Source organism: Dendrobates tinctorius, unplaced genomic scaffold (genome assembly GCF_039654945.1).
Source record: "Dendrobates tinctorius isolate UK_male_01 unplaced genomic scaffold, ASM3965494v1 ptg000130l, whole genome shotgun sequence".
In the NCBI taxonomy this organism is placed as follows: Eukaryota; Metazoa; Chordata; class Amphibia; order Anura; family Dendrobatidae; genus Dendrobates; species Dendrobates tinctorius.
The window spans coordinates 2,524,840-2,546,810 of NW_027361798.1; the positions used below are offsets into that span (position 1 = coordinate 2,524,840).

At 48.2% G+C, this 21,971-nt stretch overlaps 2 protein-coding genes across 3 annotated transcripts; both read right to left on the minus strand.

Annotated features, from left to right (window-relative positions):
• Positions 1-1,657: 1,657 nt before the first annotated feature.
• On the minus strand, positions 1,658-18,510 carry LOC141047917 (fucolectin-like). Of its 2 annotated transcripts, none has more exons than XM_073543239.1 (4): positions 18,467-18,510; positions 15,474-15,541; positions 13,802-14,087; positions 1,658-1,953 (listed from the first exon to the last, which is right to left on the minus strand). In XM_073543239.1, the coding sequence occupies exons 2-4, from the start codon at positions 15,538-15,540 to the stop codon at positions 1,785-1,787; spliced, it is 522 nt and encodes a 173-aa protein (XP_073399340.1). In that variant the 5' UTR covers position 15,541; positions 18,467-18,510; the 3' UTR covers positions 1,658-1,784. The 2 variants fall into 2 exon arrangements, with proteins under 2 accessions (XP_073399340.1, XP_073399339.1); XM_073543238.1 differs by having other exon boundaries at positions 18,435-18,499.
• On the minus strand, positions 4,818-10,014 carry LOC141047914 (uncharacterized). The gene is made up of 2 exons (XM_073543235.1): positions 9,797-10,014; positions 4,818-9,710 (listed from the first exon to the last, which is right to left on the minus strand). Exon 2 carries the CDS (start codon positions 6,926-6,928, stop codon positions 5,537-5,539), a length of 1,392 nt encoding a protein of 463 aa, XP_073399336.1. The 5' UTR covers positions 6,929-9,710; positions 9,797-10,014; the 3' UTR covers positions 4,818-5,536.
• Positions 18,511-21,971: the final 3,461 nt, after the last annotated feature.

Below are 21,971 nucleotides of genomic sequence, written 5' to 3' on the forward strand. Positions count from 1 at the left end.
CTCACATGCCTGACTTCCCACCTCTGAAAAATCTATTCGGGGATTCATCCTGATCTGTTCCCACAGTGCCTGTTTGACTAATGGATCTCGCAAACCAGTCACCAGTAGGTCACGTAGGGTAATGTCAACAGGTCCTGCCCTACCCTGTCCTTTCTATAGCCGTATGCAATTCTTGGAGGACATTCATACACTCTGATCGTCTCCCCCTCTACTTGCATCTGACTAAACTAACGGGTTCTTAACTCTCCCACATCAGTAGGGTCCCCATGGTTCTGTTCTACTATCTGTAACACTTTATCAAAAGTGTTGCATTGACCCAGAGGTTTCAATATCACTGACCTCCGCACCTCCCTGTCCAGTGCCACCTCAGCCTCCAGATCAGGGGTCATTGGGTGCATCCAAAATAGCCCCCGCATCCACTCTGTCCAGCTCCATAACCTAGTATTGGAGCCGGAAAATCTAGGCAGGTTGTTCAGCATGGCCCCCAATTATATGCTGGTACAGGGACCCTCATCATTTGTAGAGTTTACAGCTCTACCCTGATCTGGGGCACCACTGTGTGCTCGGAGACTGCATCCTGCTGACTACGCCAAGTGTAGGGTTCTAGCAGGTTTGCAGGATGCAGCGATGAGACACAAGATTGGGTGTCGTTTGTGAAAATAACTTTTCTAAGCTGTAGCCGCTGGGGCTATATTGAGCAAACAAAAAGCATGAACACCAGTCCATGCAGGGACTCAAACCTAACACTTTGTGGTAAATGCTACTAACCCGGTTGGCCCTGGTGCTATAGGCCACGTATGACCAAACTGGGGGTCCTCATCTCCTGTAGTACACTTATCCTTCCAGGGGTCTGTCAGGATCACAGGTGTGGCCATGTAGAGGTTGCTGATGCCTTGACGCCTCGATACTCCAGGATGAGACTGGGCTCGACAGGCCCTTGAAGAAGCGATGACGGTGGGGTGCAACAGACCCTGAAGAAGCGATGCTGATGGGGCGCGGTGATGACGCAGTCTCTAAATATAACCGTTCACCAACCTCTGCTCAGGGTCCCTTAGCAAACTGGATGGGGGCCTCTACTACCGTCTGTAGCAAGGTGGTGCCCCCTGGGGCCAGTGATGACAGGGCCGCAGCTGTGGGAGAGGGCAGGGGGGCAGTGTCCTGACCGCTGTAAAGGAATGGTCTGTCGTCGCAGCGGTCGCTGCCTTGTCACAACAGGGTGGGAAGCAGCGAGAGTCGCTGTATGGGACCATATGCGGGGAGCGGCCGCCGGTGCAAGTCTCTCATGTGTCACTAGTCAGTGAGTCCACAGCTTTCCTTTCACAGGCCACTGTCAGTCTCTCCACAACACACCGTCTGCTCCCTCGGCTTCCTGTCTGTTGTCCTGCTTTCTGTCAACTGCCACTTCAGCGCGCCCCCTGCTCCTTTAAAGCTTGCCCCACCGCCTGTTTCCCTGACAACTTCCGTCAAGTCTTTCCTTTTACTGTCCTCCCAGTATCGCTCCCTCAGGAACCCTGATGGTGATCCCCTGGGTACCTGTCCTTTCACTGTCTGGGAGTCCTCCTCCCCACACCGTCATGGGATTGGAGAAATACCATTACCGGTAAGTAATTGATTTTTTTTTTTTTTAGTCAAAAGTAGCAATAATGAAGTAGACAGGTGATGATTACAGTGAGGTTTATTCAGACATTACAACAAATTCACAGGTTGTAAGATGGAAGCTTCCAGGGAGACAGGTCTGGAAAGGTGGACAAAAAAAAACCCCACACAACCTGACATTACAGCAGCTATGAGCAGACTTTATTTCTATTTGTCACAGAGTCGGAATAAGCCTCAAGCTCACACAGCGACAGGTACTCCAAGCGTCCGGGGATCACCACGAAGATGTACCGACCGTCCATCCCATTACAGCAGAAGGTCAAGGGGGAAGAGGTCACACTGGTGACAGTGCCGCACCTGGAGGAGAAAACCAGCAAATGTGACCATCAGCAGATCATTCCTATACATCATGTGCAGATGAGAAGACACTGGGTGAAGTGAATACACTCCGAGAGGCCAAAGCTTGGTGGTTACACTACTTGAGGCCCTGAGTAGTTACAGTACCAGGGAGGCATAGAGCTTGGTGGTCAGCAGTTACACTTCAATATTTGCTACCGAACTTTCCTGTTCAATACTAAGAGGCGCAGGCTTTGCCGTGTTACTACCAGGAGGCAACAAGCTCAGTTGCTACAAGTTAAGAACAGACATTTCTTATTCTTAGACCCAATAGTCCGTCTATGCAGATTCTTGGCCACCTAATAGTCCTGCAGGCCACATCTGGCTGTGGGGTAGCCTCCCTCACTTTGCCCAGCCCTGATGTCGCTGCAGTCTCTACTTGCCATCTCAGAGCTCATCAGATGCTCAGTTTACCACCACAATCTTCGTTGCCATCTTAAAAGGGAATCTGTCACCTATTTTTAGCCCAGCTGGGGTCACCGCCATCAGGGGCTTGTCTACAGCATTCTGTAATGCTGTACATAAGCCCCCAATGTAACCTGAAAGAAGAAAAACACGTTAGATTATACTCACCCGGGGGGCAGGTGCGGTGGGTGTCGCCATCCGGTGCCTCCCATCTCCATACGATGATGTTCTCCTTCTTGCTTCTCCCTCGGCTCTGGTGTAGGCGTAACTACTCTGCCCTGTTAAGCGCAGAGTACTGCAGTGTGCCAGTGGGTCGCCCTCCCAGGGCTGTGGTACTTGGTACCGGGCTGGTGTCGGGGATGTGTCACAGCAGTGGTGACCCGGTCCGTGGCCCTGGGCGCCCAAGCAATGGGAGATGTAGTTAATGGTAGAATAGTTTGTGACGCCACCTGTGGTGTTTGGCAAGTATGGTGTTAGGCCAACGCTGCGTGTAGATCCACTGGGACTGATGGTATGGTGCAGCAAAGATGTAAAAGCTTCCCACAGGTGGAGCTGTAGTCCCAGGGCAATGTAGATGTAACCAGCACGGGGATGTAGCTGTTCTGGAAGCATAGGGAACAGACAAGACACAGCGGTTGCAGTTTCTGTACCTTTACTGAGTATATGCGTAAATTTTGGCTCATCTTTCATCGTTTTTAAGAAATCTCAATATGGAAGAGGCCAGGAGCCATTTGGTGAGCTGCATTTCTTGCTACATGTTCACAGATTTACCAGTGGAAAAGCCAAACTTCACATGCCACAAATGCAAGCTTGTGTCCCTGTTGGAGGAAAAGCTGCAAAATCTCGAAGAGAGGTTAGCTACATTGAAGATCATTAAGGAAGGTGAAGAGTTATTGGACAGAGGAGAATTATCTCTTCATGTTACAGAAAGAGAAGAAATTCGAAGTGCACCTGAAGAAACAGAGGAATGGAGACATGTGACCCAGAGAAGCAGGAGGATCAGGAGGCAGTCAGCACCCATACTGCTCAGAAACCAGTACCAGGCTCTCACGCAGGAAAACGATGAAGAAATACATCAGGATAAGACTTTGCCAACAAACAGCAACCTTGTACGCCTTCAGAGTCCTCCTGGATGGAGAAAGAAAAATGTTGTGAAGAAACGGAGAGTGGTGGTCATGGGGGATTCCCTGTTGAGAGGAACAGAGGCCGCTATCTGCAGACCGGATATAACTTCAAGAGAAATGTGCTGTCTTCCAGGTGCAAAAATTAAAGATGTGTCTGACAGGATATCAGGACTCTTCAGACCTACAGATGACTACCCATTCCTGCTACTACATGTGGGGACAAATGACACCGCAAGAAACGACCTGGAAACCATCTGCAGAGACTTTGAAGACTTAGGCAAGAAAGTGAAAGAACTGGGAGCGCAGGTGGTCTTCTCTTCCATCCTCCCAGTGGATGGCCATGGAACAAGGAGGTGGAATAAGATTCTGCAGGTGAACAACTGGCTACGTCGATGGTGCCGTCAGCAACGATTTGGATTTCTGGATCACGGAGTGAACTACTTATACGATGGACTACTTGCTAGAGATGGGGTGCACCTTACGAAGACTGGAAAGCAGGTATTTGGAAGTCGCCTTGCTACACTTGTAAGGAGAGCTTTAAACTAGAACAACATGGGAAGGGAAGCAAAAGACCAGAAAAAGCCATACACCTGACAAATGCTATTGAGAACTCTGCTATTAGAAGTGGAAAGCAAGAACAAAGACGAAAGAATCTAATTAATAAAAATATTGGAGAAAGAGAAACCAATCACAAACTAAAATGTTTCTATACTAATGCACAAAGCATGGGCAACAAAAGAGGAGAATTGGAACTACTAACACAGGAAAAGAAATATGATGTCATTGGAATCACTGAAACTTGGTGGGACAATACACATGATTGGAATACAAGACTAGAAGGATACAACTTATTTGCAAGAAACAGACTTGATAAACGAGGAGGGGGAGTCGCATTGTATGTTAGAAATTCGTATATCTGCACAGAGATTGAAGCTTCAGAGACTGGGAGTTCTGTGGAAACTGTTTGGGTAAGAATACAAGGACAGAACAATGGAAAGGACACCATTGTAGGCATTTACTACAGGCCGCCTGTGCAAGCTGAAGATATGGATGAACTCTTTATGCATCAAATGGCCAAGTTCTCCAAAAAATATGACATAGTTGTCATGGGAGATTTCAACTATCCAGACATTTGTTGGGAATCTCTCTCAGGCAAAACTAACAGGTCAAGGAAATTCTTATCCTCTCTTGCTGACAACTTTATCTTCCAAAAGGTAAGGGAGAAAACAAGGGGAACTGCTACCTTGGATCTAATCCTTATAAACAGGGAGGAAATGGTTGAGGAGGTAAAAGTGGCTGGGACCCTAGGAGGTAGCGACCATGCTATTTTAGAATTTTGGATAACTAGAGGCGGAAGACCTGTGAAGACTCAGACGTCAAGGTTAGATTTCAGAAAGGCAGATTTTAAGGGATTCAGAAAGAGAATTGGAGGGATCCAATGGCTGGATATCCTTAAAGACAAATGTCCAGGAAGGATGGGAAATCTTGAAAAATGAAATTCTCAAAGCACAGTTAACAATTCGGAAAAGAGGGAAGAATAGGAAGCATTTAAGGAAACCAGGATGGATGAACACAGAACTTAAGCACATGCTAAAAAGGAAGAAAAACCGGATTACTTACCGGTAATACTCTTTTGTAGAGTCCACGACAGCACCCACTGAGAGAGGGGATCCGCCCCAGGAACAGGAAACCTACAGAGAGATAAATGGGGCGGTCCCCCTCTCTCCCTCAGTTTGTATTACCGAGAACAACGGAGGAACCGCCATACATGTTTTAGTGATTTTGCTTGGGCGATTCATTTATCTTACCCCTATGCAGTTTTAAGCTTACTAAGTTTAATCACATATCTAACTTAAATCATAATCTCCACCACCAAGGAGACCCATGTGTGAAAAAATTCTTACGGGAGGGAAGTGAGCGGGTGCTGTCGTGGACTCTACAAAAGAGTATTACCGGTAAGTAATCCGGTTTTTCCTCTTCGCCACGACAGCACCCACTGAGATTTTCAGAGATAATCACTTGGGCGGGCACACCGTGTTAAGGACTGATCTACCAAAAGTTAGATCCTCGGTAGAAGACAAATCTAGTCTATAGTGACTATAAAAGGTAGATGGAGAAGACCAGGTTGCAGCCTTACATATTTGTTCAATTGGGACGTTCGCCCTCTCGGCCCAGGAGGATGATATGGCTCTAGTAGAGTGCGCCTTAATCCCCAGTGGAGGGTCTTCTCCTTTTGTCAGATACGCCATTGTGATCGCATCTCTAATCCATCTGGATATCGTGCCTGATGTAACTGCAGACCCCTTCCTGCTGCCCTGGAATGAGACAAAAAGAGACCTACTCTGCCTCCAGGGACTGGTCCTATCAAGGTAGGCTAGCACAGCTCTCTTCACATCTAAGGTGTGATATTTCTCCTCGTCCTGTGTTGACGGGTTCTCATAGAATGAAGGTAGGCATATCTCTTGAGACCTATGAAATTTAGTTGCCCGTTTGGGCAGATAGGATGGGTCCGTCTTTAAAATGAGACTGTCTCGTGTTGTTGACAGGAACGGTGGGTCTACTGACAGAGCATGAAGATCACTCACTCTCCTGGCCGATACTAAGGCCACCAGCATAGCCGTTTTCAATGAGAGGCACTTTACTGATGTTGAGCTTATGGGCTCGAATGGTGCCTGAGTGAAGGCATCCAAAACTAAAGTAAGGTTCCACGCTGGAAGTCGAGGCACATGCACCGGTTCTGCTCGTTGACAGGCCGAGATAAACCGAGTCACCCATCTATTTGCTGCCACGTTATAGTTAAACAGGGCTCCTAGGGCTGACACGTGGACCTTAAGAGTGCTTACTGAGAGTCTAAGTTCTCGGCCTCTTTGTAGAAACTCTAGAATGGCCGTAATGGGTACTTCACCAGCTAGTTTTGTTGGGTGAAAGGCCAGGAACTTCCTCCACACCTTAGCATAAATTTTTGTCGTGGACTCCTTCCTGCTTTGTAGCAGGGTATTGATTAGGTTCCTTGAGAAACCCTTCTGCCTCAGTAGCTCCCTTTCAAATTCCAGGCTGCTAGGTGCAGGGCTTTGGCCTGTGGATGGTAGCAGGGTCCCTGCGAGAGAAGATTCTGGTGCAGCAGCAGGATCCACGGGTCGGTTACCGACATGGCTCTCAGCCATGAAAACCACAGTCTTTTTGGCCAAAACGGGGCTATCAAGATGACCCTCGCCCTCTCCTGTCTTATTTTCCTGACTACTGTTGGTAGTAGCACCATCGGAGGAAAGGCATAGGCTAGTTGGAATGCCCAGGGTGTTTGGAGGGCATCTAGAATATCTGGGTTGTCCGACCTGTAGAGAGAAGCGAACCTTTTTACGCGCCTGTTGGCTCTGGTTGCGAATAGGTCTATCTCCGGTCTGCCCCATTCTGACGCTATCATTTCGAACACGTCTCTGCTGAGGACCCACTCTCCCTGGTATAGGGCCTGGCGACTGAGATAGACTGCTCGGGAGTTGTCCACTCCTCTTATATGGAGCGCTGACAAGGAGAGAAGATGGACCTCGGCCATCTCCAGATTCTTTCCTGCGATAGACATCAGTGGCATTGACCGCGTGCCTCCTTGCCGGTTTATATAGGCCACTGCGGTGGTATTGTCTGTCTGGATCCTTACGTGGGCGCCTCTCAACTGCGGAAGGAAGCGAGATATCGCAAAAAAAAAAAAAAAAAAAAAAAAAAAAAAAAACACAAAATCGCTGTTAGCTCCTTTACATTAGAGGAGGCCTCTATTTCATTCTCCCACCACCAGCCTTGTACCATGTGCTCCTCTAGGTGGGCTCCCCAACCTAAGGGGCTGGCATCTGTGGTGAGTATCTTGGAGGGAGTCACCCACCACTGTACTCCCTTTGATAGATTGGAAGGAATTAACCACCATTTTAGGGATTCAACCTCGGGCGATAGGGATATCTTCCCTTCCAGCCGCCCCTGCAGTCTGTCTCCTGCAGAATAGCCCACTGTAGTCCTCTAGAGTGGAACTGAGCCCATTGCACCGCTGGAATGCATGACATTAGTGACCCCAGCAAGGACATGCCCTGTCTCAATGATATTATGGGTCTTCCTGTAGCATTCTGTACTTTGTCAATCATGGCCATTACTTTTGCGTTTGGCAGAAAGCACTCCTCAGTTACAGAGTCTACCTGCAGGCCCAAAAACCTTTGACAGGTCACTGGCTCCAGTCTGGATTTCTCCCAGTTAATTAGCCAACCCAGTGTTTGTAGGGATGAAATAATCCTAGCTATTCTTGCTTCACACTGTGAAACAGAATTCCCCACTATGAGTAGGTCGTCTAAATAAGGGACAACTAGGGTGTCATTCAGCCTTACATATGACATTACTTCCAGCATTAACTTGGTAAATACCCGAGGAGCATTGCCGCAAACTGGCATTGCCGCAAACTGGAAATGCCGAATCCGACCTCTGAACCAGACTGCTACCCGCAGGAACCTTTGGTGCCCTCGATATATGGGGAGATGGTAGTAGGCATCCTTTAGGTCCAAGACCGCCATATAACACCTGGGAAACAAAAGCTTTATTGCAGACTTAATCGACTCCATTTTAAACAGCCTCAGTCTTAGGAAGGTATTAAGTTTCTTTAAATTTATTATAGTCCTGTAAGAACCATCTGGTTTTGGGACTAAGAATAGAGGAGAATAAAAGCCCATCCCTGTTTCGTCGTCTGGGACCTCCACTAGAACCTGTTTAGATAGCAGTATCGCAATCTCCATCTCCAGTGCTTCCTGCTGAGATCGGGACTTCATAGAAGTCAATAAGAAGGAGTTCGGTGGATACCGAACGAATTCTAATTTTAGGCCTGATGATACAATACTTAGGGCCCACGGGTTTGATGTCACCTTCATCCATTGGCGGCTGAATCTTAATAGCCTGCCACCTACCGGTATAACGGTTTTATCGGGATCTGTCTCCTCTGAAGGGACGTTTCCCGAATAGGTTGCCTCTTTGCTTGGGGTCCTTATTTCCCCAGCGGTCCTGAGGTCTAAAGTCTTTCTTTTTACCGAACGGCGGCTTCCTGTAGGCCCTCCCGTTGAACGGAACATACGGGTTAGGGAACCCCTTTTTCCTCTCCCCCGCTTTTGTCAAAATCTCATCCAGCTCTGTACCAAACAGGTACTTACCCTGGCAGGGTATAGCACACAATCTAGTTTTTGTTTGTGTGTCTCCTTTCCACCCCTTCAACCATAAGGCCCGCCTGCCTGCATTGGTCAGTCCTGCCGCTCTAGCCGACAACCGGAAAGAATCCGCGGAGGAGTCGGAGAGGAAAGCCGCTGCTCCTTTAATGAGGGGCATAGAGGAAAGAAGCCTACTCCTAGCTACTCCATTTTTAATATTGTCCTCCAAGTCGTTCAGCCACACCAACATAGATCTTGCCGTACATGTGGCTGCTATTGCGGGCTTAAAGGCTGCCGTACAAGCTTCCCAAGATCTTTTGAGGAATGTATCGGTCTTACGATCCGAAGAATCAGCCAAAGTTCCCGAATCCTCCACCGGCAAGGAGGATCTACGGGAGGTAGAGGCCACTGCCGCATCCACCTTGGGGGCTCTCGACCAGGCAGTTAACTCCTCATCGTCAAAGGGATACTTACGCTTTAACGTTAAGGGGAGGAAGGTCCTCTGACCTTGTTTCTCCCATTCCCTCTTAACTAGGTCTTTTACAGCTGAGACCACTGGGAATGCTCAGATCTTTTTACGAGAAATACCCGCAAACATAATGTCCTGAGGGGTCTTGGGGTCCTTACTCTCCGGCAACCCCATGGTATTTCGGACAGACTTTACAAGATTACTGACACTGTCCATGGGGAAACACGTCTGATCCTCGTCCTCTGAGGAAAGGTATTCCTGGGACTTATCGGAATCTAGTTCTCCGGTATCTGACGGTGACCTGGACGCCAGCGAGACTCCTCCTTTAGGTGAACATATTTCTCTCATGGAGGAGTGACCCCCTAGACTACTGGAACCGCCTAAGGCCCGTAGTTCCTCTCTTATCATTGCCCGGATATCCTCCTTCTTTCGTGAGGATTCCTCCTGCAAGGCCTCCTCAACGCATGATTGGCATAATCTCTTTGGGTGGCCATCCGGGAGGGGCTGCGAACATAAGGCACACTCTCTATGTTTCGCCTTCTCTGTTCTTTTAGCCTAAAAGGGGTATGGACCAGAAAGAGAAGGCCATCAATTATCTAACCTGACCAAAAAACTCACCCGTGAATTTCGTCAGCAACTACCGGCTGCGGTGTCCGGGACCCAGGCTGAGGCGAGGCATGGGACGACTTCCTTTCCTTACGTTTCTTCTCTACCGGCTCATCTTGTCTGGAAGGCCCAATGGATTCCTTCCTAGAGCTGCCACTTCTTCTGGTGCTATTGGATCTTCTCGTAGCACTGCTCTGTCGACTACCAAGTGGGGATACCACTGGCTGACCTAATGGGAGCAAAGCTGAGTCATCTAAGGATGACATGACTGCGCACTGGCGCTGTGTCTGTGGCGTCCTTTTAAAGCCTTTGCTATAGCTGCTCCTCTTTTTTTCCACCATTTTTTTTTTTTTTTTTCAGCCCCTACTGCGCATGCGCGGGCGTTGTCCCGCGGTCTCTGCCTTCAGCCTGAACCCGGAAGTCCTCCTCCACTTCCGGGTTGCCTCTCCTGCACTGGGTCACCGCAAATAGTGATGCGGCCGGCGCATCGCGCGTCTGCGCCCCCTCTCCACGCACGGACTCCTCTCCTGTCCAGGTATGACTCCAGCAGCGCCGCTCAGCACACGCCGCACAAGCCCTTCTGCCACGGGGGGGGGCGCCGGCCTCAGTACGCCCGATGGCGTTCGTAATGCGTCCAACCCCGGGGGGGGGGGTATAGCCATCACCCCAGTGAGCTTTGGCACCACTTTCACCTCCAGCCTCACCTGCATTACGCCAGCTCTGGGGGGGGGATACCCCTCTCCGCCCGACGCTGCCTCCGGACCTGGGGCCCCTGCTGCTCATATTATGCAGGCAGGCGGCTACCAGACCAGGTATCCTCTTCTGCGGGTTCCTTCCTAGGAACAGGAAACCAAACTGAGGGAGCAAGGGGGACCGCCCCATTTATCTCTCTGTAGGTTTCCTGTTACTGGGGCGGATCCCCTCTCTCAGTGGGTGCTGTCGTGGCGAAGAGGAAAAAAAATGTTTATAAAATGGAAAGAGGGAGGCATATCTAAAGAAGAATATAATGCTGTCTGCAGAACCTGCAGGGCACAAATCAGATTAGCTAAAGCTGAAAATGAATTGAGGCTTGCAAGAGATGTCAAAAGCAATAATAAAGGATTTTGGGGATATGTCAAAAGTAAAAGAAAAGTCAAAGATGCTATAGGATTTTTACAGGATGAAAATGATGAAATGGTAAGACAGGATGTTGAGAAGGCTGAACTTTTAAATTCCTATTTTGCATCTGTTTTCTCTCAGAAAGGAAATGTAACATCAACTGTTATTCACTGTCCTATTAAGGGAATAGAAGAATCCAGGATATCTATAAACAGAAAGATAGTGAGGAAACACTTAGCTAACCTAAATGAATTCAAGTCTCCAGGTCCAGATGAATTACACCCCAGAGTACTGAAGGAGATAGCAGAAGAAATTTTTGAACCCCTCTCCATAATCTTTGAAAATTCTTGGAGAACAGGAGAAGTGCCAGAAGACTGGAGAAGAGCAAATGTTGTTCCTATCTTCAAAAAGGGGAAGAAGGTGGACCCAGGCAACTATAGGCCGGTGAGTCTGACTTCTATACCAGGAAAGATCTTTGAACAAATTATTAAACAACATGTATGTCAATACCTGGATAAGAATGAAGTGATTAAACAGTCAGCATGGGTTTGTAACTAATAAGTCATGTCAGACTAATTTAATTTCCTTCTATGACGGTATTACTGATTGGGTGGATCAAGGAAATGCTGTAGATATAGTATATCTTGACTTCAGCAAAGCATTTGACAAAGTCTCTCATACAATCCTTATTGAAAAAATGACTAAGTATGGAATGGACAAGGCAACTGTTAGGTGGATTCATAACTGGCTTAGTGATCGGACCCAAAGAGTGGTCGTAAATGGCTGCACATCCAGTTGGAAGAATGTCTCAAGTGGGGTACCACAGGGCTCTGTCCTGGGCCCTGTATTGTTCAACATCTTTATCAACGATTTAGATGAAGGAATTGAGGGTAAACTGATTAAATTTGCTGATGACACAAAGCTAGGAGGGATAGCTAATACTAGAGAAGAGAGAGAGAGAGAGAGAGAGAGAGAGAGAGAGAGAGAGAGAGAGAGAGAGGATTCAAAAAGATTTAAATAAACTGGAGAAGTGGGCAGCAACTAACAGAATGGTTTTTAACAGGGAGAAATGCAAAGTACTACATCTGGGCAATAAAAATGAAAAAAGCATATATAGAATGGGAGGAATAGGGCTAAGTGACAGCACATGTGAAAAAGACTTGGGTATACTAATAGATCACAGACTGAATATGAGTCAACAGTGTGATGCAGCAGCAAAAAAGGCAAATGCAATTCTAGGATGTATTAACAGAAGCATACAGTCTAGATCACGTGAAGTCATTATTTCCCTCTACTCCTCTTTGGTCCGACCTCATCTGGAATATTGTGTCCAGTTTTGGGCACCACATTTTAAAAAAAGACATCAACAAACTGGAGCAAGTTCAGAAAAGAGCGACCAGAATGGTGACCGGTCTGCAAACCCTGTCTTATGAGGAAAGGTTGCAGGATTTGGGAATGTTTAGTTTGCAAAAGAGAAGACTGAGAGGAGACTTAATAGCTGTCTACAAATATCTAAAGGGCTGTCACATTGTAGAAGGATCAACTTTATTCTCATTTGCACAAGGAAAGACTAGAAGCAATGGGATGAAGCTGAATGGGAGGAGACACAGATTAGATATTAGAAAAAACTTTTTGACAGTTAGAGTGATCAATGAGTGGAACAGGCTGCCACGAGAAGTGGTGAGTTCTCCTTCCATGGAAGTCTTCAAACAGAGGCTGGACAGACATCTGACTGGGATGATTTAGCGAATCCTGCTTTGAGCAGGGGGATGGACCAGATGGCCCAGGAGGTCCCTTCCAACTCTACGATTCTATGATTCTATGATATGCAGTCCAGGGTCCTGATTACAGATGGTGTTGGGGCAGGTTAGCCTGGAAGCAACTCAGGGATTCTCTCACAGAAGGGCTGTGCAGGCTCCTTCCTAGCACTTTGTAGTGTAAAGCACCCCAGTACTTAGTTACTCTGAAGTGCCTCTCTTCAGATGTTCCTAGAACTATACTTGTATGACAGACAGCTGCAGCCTCTCTTGGGGACTCCTCTCCTCAGTCCTGGCTCTCTATTCAATTGCTGTTGTGTCCCAAGTCTCTGATGGGAGCAGGGCATTTACAGCCTCCTACTGCTCTGGTATCTGCTGTAGGACTGTCAGTATCCGTACAGACCAGGCTCCAGTTCGTGCGCTCTCAAGCTGAGGGAGCGCCCTTTCCTAGCTCAACCACCTCCAGCTTCCTTCCACACTTCACCCTCTGCAGACTATCTGACCACTCCTTCCTCTTGGCCCTCAGGGAGCAGCCCCTCCCCTTCATCCTTGTTCAGAGTTCCCCCTGCTGGCCCGGAGTGGAACTGTGTTGCATGCATTAGGTTAACTGCTGGAGAGACCCATCACTGCTTCCAAGCCTGGCATTACCCTCCCCTGGAGGAAGGCAAAACCACTGTCGCGACCATACCCCCACGGGCACCACATAGGCACCGGGAAAGGTCAGAGAGGCCCTGCAATACTTTACTCTGCCCTCAACAGGCCAGAGTACAGAACTACGCCCGAGCCGAGGGAGAAGCAAGGAGGACGTTATCGTATGAAGATGGGAGGTACCGGATCGCGACACCCACCGGTGAGTATAATCTAACTCGTTTTTCTTATCTTTCAGCTTATATCGGTGGCTTATCTACAGCATTACAGAATAAGTAATCAGAGCATTTAGGTAGTGATCAACATTTTAAATATGATCATTTTGATCACCACCATTATCGTTCAGTGCATGTAGGCCGTCATCGTTCTCGACAGCACACACTGGTTACATAGGAGGATATGATGCCGAGAAGAAAAGATCAGGTCACCTTACAAGCTAACGATTTGCTTGTTTGTCAGATGACCAGCACCTTATGCAATCTGCACTGAACTTTTGTTTGCTCTCCTAGAAAACATATTTAGCTTCCATGAACTTACACTGGGTTGTTGGTATCAGGGGAGTTCCCAATTCGGATCTCGGCCCCCATCAGACGCTCTGGACAACAGTCCATCCTGTTTGTCAGGATGATGGTAGAGATCTTGTGGATCTGGTTCAGGTCCAGCTTCCACCAGGGATCCTTCTCCAGGTTGGTGTGAGTGCAGGAATCACTATTGAAGTCGGTGTCTTTGTTCCCATCGATGGCGTTCTTGGCTATTCCACTCCTGGTGGAATACGGATAGTCTGACACCTGGGAGGCCACGCCGGTCTGTGCTAGATTCGTGGCTGAGGAGAGAACAGAAGAAGTCAATTATATGATGATGTGGGTGCTGCCCACACCAGAGACATGGATCCTGGATCTATTAGATGGATCAAGGGGGAGGTTGGCCCAGGGGGCACGTACATAATTCAGTCTATTTTAGGACTGCCCAGCCACCAGGTTTTTTAGCCAACCTGTACTTTTAAATCATGGTCTTGTAGTTGCTACTGCAAAGCCGGATGCGAGGAGAAGAGTGCTAGTGAGGAGCAACTGAGGTAGTGCAAGATGATGCTCTATAAAGAGGCTGAGGAGTGATCTTCAGCCCCATCCTGCAATACATAGAGGTTGAGAGGAGAGATGTATTGCAGGATGGGGCTGTATATAAAGGGGCAGATAAATTATATCCTGTAAGTGGTTAAGAAGCTAGAATCTGTGGGACAGCAATATTTGTGCAGGAGTGACAAACTGTTAGAGGGGGCTGTATATAGAGGTGGCTGAGAGGAGTGATGTACTGCAGGGTTGTGTAGAGTAGCCACATCATGATCTGTAAGCTGCTCACATGCAGCAGCACACTTCATGGGGGTGTCCAGAAGGAGGGAAGCATTCGTGGGCCGGGAGAGGTCATTGTACTCTCTAGGTGTTGACTGCTGCGATCAGTCTGCATCTCCTTTTGTCGTTGGCAGCATTGCCCTGGATTTTTTTTTTTAGGGATGGTCAAGACAACTTTTGGTGAAATATTTAGTCATATAGAAGGTGTGCACAGATCTCACTACACAAGATTCATTCCCAACGATGAGCCAGTGCTTTCATTTACAGCTGTTGGGATGGAGGGCGAGCCAGACTGTCATGTCCATCATTACACCATGAGTAGAAGATATATCATTGGTCAATCCAACAAAGGGGCCAAGAGGTAAGGGGGCCACAATGCCAACTGCGGTGGGGGCAATACGAGTGCGTTGACCAGACCGGGGCCTCGTCTGTCTGGTGGCAGCAGTGATGATTCGACTTCCGGCATTACAGTAACTCTGCTCGGACCTCAGTCCCCATGCACCAAGGACCATCACATCCAACACCACCATACACCACGACCTGCTCCACAGAGCACATGGGATATGGTTGAGCATCAGACACCTCAGCCATTAAACATTTGGACTCACTCGCTTTAGATTCTTACATTTGCCAAGTTCTCCAGTTTCAGCACCATCTGCTAGCAGATAAATCTGCATCAGTCACCAGAAAACCCATGTCCTTCATGTCACCGGGCACATTATGGTAGGTCGGTGCAAGCAGTACGGCTGTATGACCACAGCACCAACACCAAGATGGAAGGTCATCCCTTGTGGGGTGCAGGAGACCTCACAGCATCTCCAGACATGACTCCTCTACAACCCACCCTGTGGACAGGATCTCACCTCCAGGTGCAGGAGCGCATCCCAGAACCACAGATCCCAGCAGAACCAGAGACAGCAGAGGGTTCATCCTGGAGAAGAAGAGGAACAGACACTGAGTCAGTAATGTCCAGAGATGATCTCACTGATCCTGTGCAGAAGACACTCCTGTCATCAGTAGGGCAGGAGACTACGGTCTATTACTCCCTGTTATTGGCCTTTTCAGTCACCTTCCCCAGTAATGGCAGATAATGGAATAATTGATTCTACAGTACTAGCAAAAAAAAAAAAAAAAAAAAAAAAAAAAACCAAGATCAACGAAACCACAAAATCTCAACATTCTAGTGGATACTTAGATACCGTTAGTACTTTCTCACTACCTGCAGTCAGTTAGGCTTGGATTCAGCACAGCTGGTGGAGTCCATGGATACCCACAGTGTCTTCAGCGCCCCCTTAGAGCACCGATGGTGCCACCTCAGCGCCTCCTGAACCTCGCTTTCCATTACATGCCAGACATTTTCTATAGGATTAAGGTCTGGGGATTTTAAGCTTCTTTCATCCCATTGGGAGAGAATCAAACACTGGCTAATAGCAACACTGTCCCAAATTCCCAGAGCAACCAATCAGGGTGCAGCTTTCATTTTACCAGACAGTGTGATGAATGAAACCAGAGCTTTGATTGCCTGCTATATGTAACAAAGACAGTTTTTGATCTCCCCCCCCCCCACCTATTGTGAGCATGCCAAGTTTTTTCAAATCTGACCAGTGTCACTATGTGGTAACAACTCTGGAACAAGTTGTTGCTTTTGATGCCGTTTCGTGACACATTGTACTTTATGTTAAGGGTGAATTTCTGTTAATATTCTCAGCATTTTATTAAAAAAAAAGCGTTTGAAAAAAAAAAAAAAAAAGAAAGAAAAAGATGTTCAAACTTTGAATGATTATCCTTTAATCCCGACAGTCATACTGCATTAGTCATTGAGCGTTTCCCTCGTGTCAGCCTTACAGCAGCGCCATTCCACCAGTTTTAATATATTTTGTTAGGAGGTTTAGAATTGTAGCAATAGTTTCTTTATGGAAACTTACAGATTAACTTTCGAAGTGACTATATTCTGTAAAATCCCCAGTGAGAGTATTTTAAAAAACAGCACCCCCCTCACCCACAGAGAAAACTGCTGTCAGGTGGTATATTAACCCTTCAGGTGCTGACTGGACGGGAAGGATAAGTGTTATTTTTACCACCTAAATGTTGGTAACTTCAGAGCAGGGCGCTGTAGCCGGCAGACTAAGGCTGTCTGCACACAATGAAGATTTGCAGCAGATCCGCAGCGGATTTTACCGCACAGAAATGTTGCATATCCGCATTGTAATGTACAGTAGCCTTAAAAATCAGTGAAAAAAAAAAAAAAAAAAAAAAGAACCGCTGTGCAGACGCTGCGGATTTTTCCGCATGGTTTTCCTGTGGTACAAAATCCGCAGCATGTCACTTGTTTTGTGCGATTTTCCACCTCCCGTCTCCAAATCTGCAGGGGGGAGTCTGCAGTGGAAAACCGCACAAAAAAAAAAAAAAAAGGAAGAAATCCGCAGGAAAAATGCAGGTCATTTGACCTGCGGATTTCTTCCATTCTGCACGGAAAGATCAGCAGGGCTCAAAACTCCATCTGCACTCAGCCTAAGGCCGGGGTCACACTAACTGACGCAAAATACGGATGAATGGCCCCTAAACAGTGCTCCGTATGGCGAGATATTCTATCAGGCTTGCAAAATGGACATATAATGGAGCCCTATGACAGGGTTTCTAACAGAAACCAAAGAATAGATATAGACACATAGAATGCATATCTATATATATTCTATATCTATTCTTTCATTTCTTTATTAAAACTGTCAGTGTGAGATTACTGTATAGCGCACTGAATTGCCGGCTTTGCTAAAAGACACCGGGTGCGTATTTCTCGCAGGTCACACGTGTGGTCCGTGTGTAATCCGTATTTTTTGCGCACCCATAGACTTGCATTGGCGTACTACGGGCGTAGGACACTGACAGTCCCAGCATGCTGCGATTGGCACGGACCGTAGAGTACGGATGAGAAATATACGGCTGGTGCGAGGGACCCCATAGAGAATCATTGGCCCGTGTCTAATGCGTGCTTTTAGCGCCTCTCACTCGGCCGTATTCCTCGCCAGTGTGACCCCGGCCTAAGGCTGCCATTTGGCCATGAACTGCCATGGGAAACACCATGACAGCACAGTCATGGAGTCACGGTGCCAATGGGGATAAAGGGGGAGCAGTCACTCTGTCAGCCATTTACGTGCTACAGTCACTATGAACAGCAGCATCTAAGGGGTTAAAGAGCCAGGGTGGTGGCCAAAAACCAATCAAGGCCAATACAGTGATGTGTCCGCTATAGTGACCAGCTGCTGCACTGACACCAGGAAGTAAAGGCCATGGTCTGATACAGGAGGTCAGTAAAGACATATTGGTGGTCACTAAGGGGTTAAGAGGCAAAATAACAGATTTTACAAGGTTTTTTTGCCAGCACTGTACTCACCTCCCCCAGTAATAGCTGATAACAGGGAGCAATAGATCATAGCACCCGAGACAATTACTCCCTTTTTTCAGCCAGTGGCCACAGCCCCACAAACAGAGGAGGCCCCATGCTCCTCAGGAGGCCACAGCCCCACAAACAGAGGAGGCCCCATGCTCCTCAGGAGGCCACAGCCCCACAAACAGAGGAGGCCCCATGCTCCTCAGGAGGCCACAGCCCCACAAACAGAGGAGGCCCCATGCTCCTCAGGAGGCCACAGCCCCACAAACAGAGGAGGCCCCATGCTCCTCAGGAGGCCACAGCCCCACAAACAGAGGAGGCCCCATGCTCCTCAGGAGACCACAGCTGATGCTACAGAGCAGCACACCAATCACCTGGTATAGGACAGCTCTGCAGTCAGACATGGCTGATCACAGGCACAGCAGATTGCATTTACCTTACAAAAGTAGAAGCAAATTTCTCCCACACCTGCTCAGTGCTGCCACCAGCAACTCTCCTGCAGACCAGCAGCTTCAGAGCTGGGAATTTATATTACTCTCAGCCACGCCCCCTATCATAGCTCCTCCCCATGCCCCGCCCCCTGATCTCACAGTCAGTGTCCTGGTCCCCTCTCCATTAGTGATCAGTGCAGCTGGGGGCCAGTAGTCACCACCACACGCTCAGTTTGGGGCTGCCCATGTCTGCTGTTTTCTGCGCTTCTCGCATTTCTTTCCCTCTGAGAGCCCAGGTAAGGCTCAGTTCACACAATGAGTATCTGGTGAGTTTTTGATGTTGCAGATTTTCTACATTTGATTGTTTGTGGGTTTTTTCCCATTTTTGTTGCAGTTTTTCCTTCTTTTTGATGTGTCATGCAGATAAAGCTGGTTCGGAGCCGCGAGGTGTCTACCCCAAACGGGGAAGAGCCGGAGTGGTGCCGCGAATTATAGCAGGGAATGCAGAAAATATGGGAAGAAATCAAGAGCCTGAAGGAAGTCATTGCTGCCACCTTGGAGTCCACTCCCATACCCCGAGGTAACTTACGTCAAGAGGAGAGGGACATTAGAGGAGAGATGCGAAGCATAAGAAAGACTCCAACAGCAGCCCCAAAATGTACTTCCAGATCCTGGTGTGAAGAGCGACTACAGAGGGGATATACCTCTCCGGGAGGACGGCGATCCAGACGGAAACACCCACCAGATAGGCGCAGAAGTGAGTGCTGGACGTGTGGAAGAATGGGACACCTGTCCAGAAGTTGCCCTACAAGAGACTGCCGACGGAGAAGATTCGCCCACCCTTCTGAGGGTCATGCCAACTGGAGAGAGCGCTGCCCCTGGAAGAAATGGTACGGTGAGCGGAGGGGAACCACGCCCAGAGCCAGAATGTCGGACGCTGAGAAGAGAGGGAGAAGATGTCGACTGTCTATAGTGAGGTGTCTGCGCTGCTCCGTCACGTGAAGCCCAATCGGGTGGAACGCCAAATTTAGATCCCAGGGTCCTGACTGTGAAGAGCACCCCGAAAGAGGGGATAAAGTGTCAAGTTTCCCTGAAACGCTCACTCCCACGGTACCAGACGGTGAAGAGGAAGAATCCCTTGCCTCGTTCTCTGAAGTGGATAGTTCGCCACCTTCTAGTCCAAGGGAAGTTAAACATAGGTATGCAGGACGCATGCAGAAGTAGGCGGACCTAAATGGAAGACATACGGAAGTGGGTGGAGCCTCAGGGAGGAAGTACGCCGCCGTCAGAGTCCCGGTACGCTAATGTGAACTTGGCCTAAGTTAGGTGAGCATTTCTGTGACTGCGCACAATCACCCCATCTGACGCCACCGCATTTTATTTATCTATGATATTTTTGTTTTGTGGGAGACACAAATTGGGCTTTTGTTATGGGCCCCCAAGATTGCTATATGCAGCCTTCGCCCTCCCTCCTTGCAGTTTTTGCAGCTTTTTTCTGTAGATGAGGCAAGTGATTGTAATGTGTTGTGTCTGCAGCGGGTGGACTCAGGGCGAGTGTGAACAAGGCTCTGCCGTATGAACAAACCTTATGAGACAGACTCAGACTCTGGTTTTCACATTTTCCTTCAGTACTTTTGCTCTTTAAGGCTGGTTTCACATTAGCGTCTGTGAGCAGCGTTTGATCTGCATAGATCCGCATGAGTCATGCGTACATATCTTAAACATGAAGTACGCAGGGACATGCGTTTGCATACATTCACATGCTTTTGCGTACGCATGCGTCGTTTCACGGTGTGCGGCGGTGTCCGGCAAACGCAACATCTTGCATTTTTTGAAACATCAAAAATCCATCAAATACGCGCAGGCATGCGCATGCGGATGAGTGTGTCAAAAAATGCATTACTGTCTATGGAACGTGCTGTTATGCAAGGACATGCATACGCATGTGTACTTCAAAATGTAAATAGAAATCCCATGAGACACGCCCATTTTTGTCTTGTGTCATATCTAACGCATGCACATATACAACGCAATCGCATGCAAACACGCATGCACATGCAGCATTTTTCTGTCATGTGTAAGATGATGCGCATATAAAGCTACGTAAACATGCGTTTTGCATGCTATTTTGCATGCGTTTGCGCATGCGGATGATACATTGCGGACTCAAACGCTAATGTGAACCTAGCCTTAGTCGGACATTTCTATGGTTACTGACAGAGAATTTTACTAAATAGAATTATACACATTCCGGACATTATTGTTACGTGTTACAGAACCACTCAGCACCCAGAATATGTTGTGCAGTTATATGTATGTATAATAGGTTCTATGTGAGATGCATGTCCCTAATGCATCAGTTCACAGGCTGTGCCCCTGGCCAGAGGGGACACGATATTCTCCTTTTGTCCACCCCACCCACCTTTGTAATTCCCACAGTAAACATCGGCGGGCTCCGGCCACCTGCGGCTTTTGTAATGCATGTCTGGCCTGCCGCTTTTCTATTGGCTGGCCCTCTGTATCTGTGTGATATATTCTGTGTCCTGTGAGTAAAGTGTTGTCAGACTGGAAATACGTGGAGAAGCAGTGATCTTTTATATACGCCCATGTAACCAAGGAATTCCAGCCAGCGTCATTCATTCAGACTCCAGCCAACGCAGAGCGGACCTCCGAAAACACGGAGTGGTACTGAAAGAGGTACCCCGGCATGGTAGACCCCGTTACACTGGTGGCAGCGGCGGGATATGATACCCCTTCTACAGGAGGAAAGGAATGAATGGAAAACAACTACGAGAAGTTAAAGAGGACTACATTAACAGATCTGGTGGAAGCCCGAGGGTTGATCGCCAGCAACAAAACAAAAGCGGATTTGATAGCAGCCATCATGGAACACGACAGTGCAGCGCCCCCCCAATGTGAACGTAGAGGAGACCGAATTCCAGAGGGAGGTAAAGAACAGATTGGCGTTCTATGGCCCAAACCCTGCGGTAGAGATCGTACGAGAGGTGATGGCTGATGTGCGTACTGATCTGAAGGAAAAGATGGCCGAGCGGACCAGGATAGAGCTAGCCAAGATGGAGATGGCAGAGCGGACCAAAGTGGAGCTGGCCAAAATGGAGATGGCAGAGCGCAGAGAGGAGAGTCAGCGAGCAGGGGGAGCTCTGGCCTTCGACCAGGTACCATCGACAGTAAGCCACAAAAAGATCCAGTATAATGCCTTCCGACAGTTGGGGGAGGCAGAGGAAGACATTGATGGCTTTCTGCAGGACTTTGAGCGGCAGTGTGCCCTTCATCAAGTGAAGCCGGAGGAACGGGTTCAGATTCTGGACATCAAGCTGACAGGCCGGGCAGCGGACGCCTATCGCACGGTACCTGATGAGGACTGTATGGACTATGAGCGGATCAAAGAAGTGATCTTGGCCTGGTATGCGCTGACACCAGAGGCATACCGCCAAAAGTTCCGCAGACTTATAAAACGCGTAACCGATACCCACGCTGAATGGGCCTGTAAATTACGGCAGTCACTGCTACAGTGGGTACAA